This window comes from Aotus nancymaae, unplaced genomic scaffold (genome assembly GCF_030222135.1).
Source record: "Aotus nancymaae isolate 86718 unplaced genomic scaffold, 86718_ANA_hifiasm-v0.15.2.pri h1tg000267l, whole genome shotgun sequence".
Taxonomy (NCBI): domain Eukaryota; kingdom Metazoa; phylum Chordata; class Mammalia; order Primates; family Aotidae; genus Aotus; species Aotus nancymaae.
The window spans coordinates 576254-584950 of NW_026988682.1; the positions used below are offsets into that span (position 1 = coordinate 576254).

Sequence of the window (8697 nt, forward strand, 5' to 3'; positions counted from 1 at the left end):
CCTAGAAGGACACCAAAAAGTTAGGACATGGATAAATACCTTGAAATATTAATATTCATCTGATGATACCCTGAGTAAATATGTCCCACTTTAAAACAATACAAAACAGTGCTATTATCCTGAGCTATTAAGTTAAAATATTGTGCAGATAGGTAATATTTACATTTTTATATATGTATAACATTCATGCAGAAAGACATGTACAAAGAAATCACATAAAGCTCAATCAATTATTATAAAGTGAACACACTTGTGTAACCTAGAAATAGAAAACCAGCTTCACTGATGCTCTGGCAGCTCTCTTTTTGCTCCCCCAAAGTCACTAGGATCTTAAGAGCTAACATTGTAGATCAACTTTGTATTCTTTTTTTTTTTTGAGACGGAGTTTCGCTCTTGTTACTCAGGCTGGAGTGCAATGGCACGATCTCGGCTCACCGCAACCTCCGCCTCCTGGGTTCAGGCAATTCTCCTGCCTCATCCTCCTGAGTAGCTGGGATTACAGGCATGCACCACCGTGCTCAGCTAATTTTTTGTATTAGTAGAGACGGGGTTTCATCATGTTGACCAGGATGGTCTCGATCTCTTGACCTCGTGATCCACCCACCTCGGCCTCCCAAAGTGCTTGGATTACAGGCTTGAGCCACCGCGCCCAGCCAACTTTGTATTCTTATACATGTTTTATTACAGAAAATTTAAAATATATACAAAATGATAAAAAAAAGTACAATAGGCTTGTTACCCAGGCTCAACAACAACCAATAAGGTGCCAATTTTGTATTATCTATACTTCAACCCATTTCTCAAGCAGACATTATTCTTTATTTATTTACTTTATTTATTTATTTATTTTGTGTGTGTGTGTGTGATATAAGATGTGTGCTCATTGAAGGTAAAATCTTGGCTGAGCACAATGGCTTAAGCCTATGTAATTCCATCACTTTGGAAAGACAAGGCAGGAGGATCATTTGCAGTTAGGAGTTTGAGAACAGCCTGGGCAACATAGTGAGATCACATCTCTACTAATTTTTTTTTTTTTTAAATTAATCTGGCATGGTGGTACACGCCTGTAGTTCCAGCTACTTGGGATGTTGACATAGCAGGATCCCTCGATCCCTAGAGTTTGAGGCTACAGTGAGTTGTGATTTTGCCACAACACATCAGCCTGGGTAACAAAGTGAGACTGTTTCTAAAAAAAGAGAAATGTTCAATCTTAACTAGGTTTTTACACATAAACACACCCATATAAACAATCCCTTTTTTAAGAGAAGTAGTACAAAAATTAAAAATCATTAATGTGAACCCATTTCTAACTCAGACTTTGTCTTTTAATTAGGTTTTTCTTTTTTTGAGATAAGATGTGCACTCATTGAAAGGTCTAATCTTGGCTGGGTGTGGTGGCTCACATTTGTAACCCCATCACTTTGGGAGCCAGAGCTCAGGAGTTTGAGTCCAGCCTGGACAATATAACAAGACCTAACTGGGGCAACATAGTTAGACCTCATCTCTACAATGATTTTTAAAAAATTAGTTGGGCATGGTGGTGCACATTTGTAGTCCCAGCTGTTTGGGAGGTTGATGTGGGAGGATCACTGGAGTCTGGGAGGTCAAAGCTGTCACCTGAGTGACAGAGTGAGGTTCTGTCAAAAAAAGGTACAATCTTAACTGTACATGTTTGACATATCAGCACATCCATATAAACAATCCCTCTCTTAAAAATAAAAGTACCCAATTTAACAATTATTGATAGGCATAAGAATTATCTAGAAATTTTTTGTTTGTTTTGATTTGGGTTTTTATTGAAAGGGGACACCTAGAAACATTATTTGAAATCTAGATTTTGATAAAAATAGGTCTGAGTTTTTTTCTCTTTGCGAGATGGAGTTTTGCTCTGTCACCCAGGCTAGAGTGCAGTGGTGTGATCTTGGCTCACCGAAACCTCCTCTTCCCAGGTTCAAGTGATCCTCCTGCCTCAGCCTTCTGAGTAGCTGGGATTACAGACATGCACCACCACATCCAGATTTTTAAATGTATTTTTAGTACAGATTGGGTTTCCTTATGTTGGCCAGGCTGGTCTCAAACTCCTGACCTCAGGTGATCCACCCAACTTGCTTTCGCAAAGTGCTGAGATTATAGGTGTGAGCCACCATTCTTGGCCAGGCCTGAATTTTGCCTGAGAATTTGTCTTTCTAACAAAGTACAGCATATGACAGCTACAAGGTCTCTTATATCTAAAATAAATCGAATTTAATAAATAAAAATTGAATAAATTGACTTAGCTAAGGTTAAAGGACAAATTAAAACACCAATATTATGTGTTGTCTGTAGAAGTATATTTTAACAATGACAAACTATTAATAACCAATAAATGTTATAATAATTTATTAACTAAAATAAACAAAATTCTTATGATATCTATGAAAATGGTTTCTTTCAGTAAAATATTCTCATATCTTGAGAGGGCACTGGTTAGAACCAGCAAAGATTTGGAAGTTGATGTCTCAGCAGACCTCTCTTCACACCTTTTACAGAGTTAGCTAAAAAGCAGTCATTTACACAAGAGCAGATAATTTTCCTAGCTTTCTATCAAGTTTATATGTTAATGTTCTTACAAAATTTGACTCAATTTTAAAATAAAATTACCTGACAAAGTTTTATATAATATTATATTGTAATCTTTCAAAATGTATTTATAGGTCAAATAAATTTTATATGATATCATATTATAATACATAATGTTACTATGATAAGTTCCAGTTATATTCAGACAATTTCATTAGGCAATGTCTGTCTATCACTATTTTTTTTTTTTTTTTTTGGTTCCACTATTTGCACAGTTGGGAAAACATAGACTCACCCAACACAGTCTCTTCCTCTGTCTTTCTCCTCCTCAGAGAATCAGTTCATCAATCAATCAAGTCATTTGGGACTGGAGGCTGAGTACTCCCTAACACAGAATGTTTCATTCCTGAATGCTGTTTTCAGAAGAGAGGGAAGACAAGAAGGTCCTTTTAGGGAACACTTGCTGGGACATAGACTAAGCCATCTATACTTTGAGGGCTCTGACCGGCAGAGGCAGACTCTGCAGTAGGAAGTGATGAGGCAGCTGTTCTGAACCTGGAGTCACCACATCTTTTCCTGTCTCGCTGAGGCAATTTTGAGAGGCTGCTCTGCAGTGTATCTTGATGGTGGATGTTGGGAAACAATGTGGGCTTTAATGGGATTCAGGTGGTGTCTCCTGTGTGAAAATGGGAGCTGAATGTTCAGAAGGTAGGGTGAGAAAGGCAGCAAGTTTTTCCACCTAGACTTTTTGCTACCTCAGAAATCAGGGGCTGATTAGGTTAGCATAGGCTCTAACCTAATTCAATTTTATTGCATGTAATCTAATTATCTTCCTCATTTTTAAGATAGGAAAGGCCATTTTATTTGGTATTTAATTATTCTCTGCATTTTCATTTTATCACATTTGTGTGAATCTAATACAATCAACCAAAATTTGACATTTGTTGTTTCAAAGCATTAAAGAAATGATAATATCCAAGTATATAATTTTAACACTATGTATAATAAATTCTCTTTCTGTGCAAAATATATAACATGTGTCAATATAAGTATGTCTAATTCTGCATCTTGAATGATGAACAGGACCATAAATACTTGCAATAGGAACTGAGACAGAAATCAGAAGGAATGATTCCCCAATCTTCTGATCCCTGTGCTCCTGATTCTTTGTTTTCTTGACACCATGACAGGGTTCTGAAAATGTCTCTCTTTAACTGTGCCTAGGTCCCCAGTAGAACTACAGTAAGAAACTTCTTATTGAGGCTCTAATAAGTAATAGAAAGGAGAAAACTGTTCAGCCAATCAGAGTAAGCCACGCCCAGCCGAGGGAGGTATAAAAGGCAAGTCCAGCCGACTAACCCACGCTCTGCATTTGGACGTTTAAGAGAGAGCACCTTTCACTTGAGCTTCAACATGGGAAGGGGAAATGAAGACTCTGATCTCCACTGCTCCTCTACCCAAAGCTCCACAGTCCAGCCCCATTTCCAACAGATCTCCTTTACAGAAAAGGGCTCAGATGAGAAGAAACCATTCAAAACAAAAGGCAAGACCGTCTCCTCTCAATCCAGTGAGAAGCACATACAAAGGCAAGGTAAGCACTGGGGCTGTTTCTATGGAGGCTGGAAGGAGGGCTGGAATCAGGGCTACTCAGCTGAATGTCTTTGGTAGGGTTTTATTTTGAGATTGGGGATGGGAAATGGCTTAGTGCCCTCAGGGGACTTTGAGAAATATGATAATTCATGACACTGGCAGAAGAGCTTCACTTGGAAAACTGTCCACACAAATGTGTCAGAGATAGACTATGGGACTCTGCCTAGGGAGAGGTGAGTTACTTAAACTTTCTTTTGCAGTAGGATCGGAGCCCAATTCAAATGAGAATTCTGAGAAAACCAAGCTGAAAGCCGGAAACAGCTCTGCTAGATCAGGTAAGATTTGACTCTTTCAAGGTGGGAAGGGACAGGGCAGCAACACAGGCTCCCCTGGCAAGGAAACTGGGAGCTCCTTGGCAGCCAGGGCCTTACAGATTTTGGACACTGGAGAACAGAAGAGATCTGGGGTTTGGTGGTAACCTCAGCTCCTGAGTGTCCAGGATGGACTTTGCATTTCAGGTTGTTCAGTTGGAGGCACTTTCTCAAAGTCTCATTGTATCCACAGAACCAGAGTCCAGCTCATGTCAGGGAAACTGCAGGAAAAGAACAATCAGTTCCAAGGAGAACTGCCAAGACAGAGCAGGTAGGATCCTAGTGTTTTTTGCTGTTGGTGATGGTTTTTTTGTTTTGTTTTGTTTTGCCCCAAAGGGCAAATAATCAGAAAACTTTTATACAAGGCTTGAGCAGGAAAGGAGTTACTTAGTGACAAGAAAATTTTTGATATCTTAGCATCCAGAATATATTTGGGGACTCAGAAGGGGTTCAGCCTCACTTTATTCCAGTGGTGATATGGTCAGGAAGGAGTGGGAGAGACAAGTGGGGTTCACCTGAGCACACAGGAGTTTCCAGAAATGAGGGTCTGTGGGAACTGTTCTGATGAGCCTCTCACATGCTTTTTCTGTAGGGAACTGTCCAGAAGAGGAGTGCAGCTTAACAATGAAAAAAAAGTCAAAGTCCTCCACTGCTGTGCACAACAGTGAAATCCAGGAGACCTGTGATGCCCACCATAGGAGACATTTGAGGGCTTGCACTGGACACAGCAAGCGGCACAGGTCTCGGGCACTAGGAGTTCAACCACCGTCACTTCTAAAAAGCTTGGTGACCTCTATGTGAGCTAGGTCGGAGGCTATTTATCAAGACCTAGCCCAGGTGTGGGCACAGCTCATCCATTCTCCACTGACCTGGGAGCAGTTCACATGGCTCACTCAGCTCCAGGGGGCTCTGTGTGCTCATGTGCAGACCTTCTATGCCATGGCCACGCAGGCAGCTTATGCCTTCCCTGCTGAGGACTGGCTTATCCCAGACACACTGCCTGATCCTGGGGATTCAGCCCTGGATAGAGAAGTCCACTCCTTCCCTGGCCAGGAGATAACTGAGCCTGTCAGTGGATCAGATGAGGCTTTAGCTGCAAGCACCCTGACCCTATTCAGCAGAGGATGCAGCTCTGGGAATGAGAACAAGGGCCTGCTACTTCTCAGATTCTTCCAGATGACCAGCAGTGATGATTTTAGATGCACTGTGTTAATAAATGACAGAACCTGAAGCAGTCACAGGAAAGAAACTTGAACAATATACTCAGAATGGTAAGCCCTGCATTTTGCAGAGGGCTAAGGCTACAGACTGATTTTATACTTCATGTTAGACATTTGGTGCCTTTTGGATATCTGATGACAGTCATGCATTTATATGTAATCAGGAAAATATTAGAATGTAATCATATGATTTGCAGATTTTAGATTGTAGGAAAGTAAATATAAAATTATATGCCTTTTTTTTGAGACAGTGTCTTGCTGTGTTACCCAGGCTGAAGTGCAGTGGCACAATCTTAGCTCACTGCAGCCTTTGTTTCCTAGGTTCAAACAATTGTCATGCCTCAGCCTCCCAAGTTGCTAGGACTAAAGGCGTGTATATACATTTTTTCTTGTATTGTTAGTAAAGACAGAGTTTTGGCTAATTTTTTTCCCCATATTGTTAGCAGAGACAGATTTTTGTCATGTGGGCCAGGTTGGTCTTCAACACAAGTGATCCACGAGCCTTGGCCTCCCAAAGTGCTGGGATTACAGGCGTGAACTGCCTAACCAAGAAATTGTTCCTCTTTTAATTCAGAAATGGTTGTAGGTTCTCACTCTTCCAGCCTGAACCCATGGAGTACTAATATCCACAAACCAAGAATAGCATTACCTGTGGGAAAATGTCTATACATTTTTACAGTTTGATAAAATTATAGTAAAATTACTATGTAATTGGTTTACATTTAATATTTTTGCATAAAATTTAAGTCAAGATATATTAAACGGTAAATGGTTGTACTTATTTTTTCACCTGCCTCATGTATTTTTATTTTAAACATCCTAAATTTTAATTAAATTGTATTTTACACATTTCAGTTCATTGTACCGCATTACAGAATATGAAGATTTCATAACATACTACAATACAGCATATTTTGTTATATTTTTTACATTTTGTGTAAGTGTATTATTTGTTTGGTTGCTTTATAATTTTCATTTAATGTAATAATGAAATAAACATTAATGTTGTTTGGAATTTTAAATTTTAAGATAATTTGTCTCTCTTCCATATGGAATTTGTATTTACCATTGATGTGAAAATGAGAATGTCTTATCTTCACTTTTGCGTCATCCTAACCCTGACCTCCCCACAGCCCACAGCTCTTGTCATAGTCAGGGAATAGTGTTCTATCACTCCAGTAAATGGGGCCAATTCAATGATAATACACAGTTATCAATTGGAGATATAGAGCTTTTGTTCTCCACCAGTGCAATAGAAAAGAATCACAGTAATGTGAGTCATGCAATTTTTGGGTTGGCACTGTTTATAAAAGTTATTCTTACACTATGCTGTAGAATAAGCCTGAAATAGATTTATGTCTAATAAACAAATGCACAAACATAAGGTGTCTAAATAACAATGTACATACATTAATGAAAATGAACTTTATTGCTAAAAAAAGTTGACACACACGATAGCATCATATAATGTTGAAAAAACAGATGGAGAAAGTGACAGAGACAGAGAAAGGCAGGGGTGGAGAGAGAAAAGGACAGAGGGACAGTGGAAAGGAGAAGGGGGGAGAGAGGAAGAAAGGATGTCAGTGAGGGAGGGAGGAAGGGGAGGACAGAGGGAGAAAGACAGCAAGAGACAGAGGGAGGAAGGCAGAGAGAAATCCATCCTCAGGCTGTGATGCAGGAGACTTCTCTGGTTTCACTCTCGCTTCTACATGAAAATGAAGGAGACCCACACACCTGGAGTGTGAGACTATTACGGCAAACATGACACCCGTAACCATTGCTGCCTTCCCAGAGAGAGGGCCTGAAAAACTCAAGACTGTCTTGGAGGTTCATTTTCACATTCCACACTTCCAGGGTGGTTTCTCCCTGAAAACGTGTGTGAGCCCAGAGAGAGGCTTCCAGTTTCCATGGAGTTCCTGGAGAACCACAGAGAGCCAGCCCCAGAAGCACCCCTTCCCCTTCCTCTCTGACCCCACCTTCACCCACCCCATGGGCCCTGGTCCCTGTGGTTTCTTGCTTCGGAGGCAGGGCTACCTGGGCCCCCTGGGCCTCGGAGTTCATGCATATTCATGAAGGGGGGGAGCTGGTAAGACTTTATAAGAGCCGCTGGCGGGGCCAGCCTCCTGACTGGACCTGTGTGCAGTGCAAAGGTGGACTGAGGGGCACAGAAGCCCACCAGCCTCTCTCTACTGGTGTCTGACTGTGAAATTCTGGCCAGGTCTCCCTGCGATGGATCTCCCCATGCCTTCAGACAGCCCTGTCCCCATGGAAGCCTGAGGATGGCAAAGAGACTCCTTTGGACCCAGAGCCAAAAGGATGCCTTGCAAAGGTGCTTTGAGTGGAGCCATACCCAGGCAACTCCACCAGAGAACAGCTGGCCGAAGCAATAGGCACTCCGCAGCCCAGGGTCCAGATTTGGTTTCAGAATGAGAGATCAGGCCAGCTGAGGCAGCGGCGGCGGGCCTCTGGTCCCTGACCTGGAAAACACAACGCGGAAGAAGGCCAGCAAATGTGGACTGCAGTCACCCAATCCCAGACTGCCAGGCTTGTCCGAGCTGTTGAGAAAGATCGCTTTCCAGGCATCACCACCAGAAAGGAACTGGCCAGAGAGACCGGCCTTTCAGAGCCCAGGATTTGCACAGCAGGCTTCTGTGAGCCAGGGAGCAAGGGCCATCCCTCTGCTCCAGCCCAGCCAGGCTTTGCAGGCAGAAGAAATCTCCCAACCTCCCCCAGCACTGGGGACTTTTCAGTTCGCTGCCCTGACTCCTCTGGAAGTGGTGTTTGCACCCTAAGACTCCTCAGTGACCTCTGCACCCGAACAGACTTGGGGAACCAGGACCCGCAGCACGGCGGCCTGCTGGGAGCAGGCTTAGTGGGACAACTTGGGTCCACTCAAGCTGAGTCACAGGGCTCCACAGACATCAGGCCAGGCTTCCGGACCAGCCCAAGCAGAGGTC

At 42.2% G+C, this 8697-nt stretch overlaps 1 protein-coding gene across 1 annotated transcript; it reads left to right on the forward strand.

Annotated features, from left to right (window-relative positions):
- Nucleotides 1-3972: 3972 nt before the first annotated feature.
- Nucleotides 3973-5750, forward strand: LOC105710575 (protein FRG2-like). Its single transcript, XM_064372043.1, is given in 4 exon segments — nucleotides 3973-4150; nucleotides 4413-4484; nucleotides 4714-4791; nucleotides 5113-5750. Coding segments are annotated over 4 exon segments (966 nt in total).
- Nucleotides 5751-8697: the final 2947 nt, after the last annotated feature.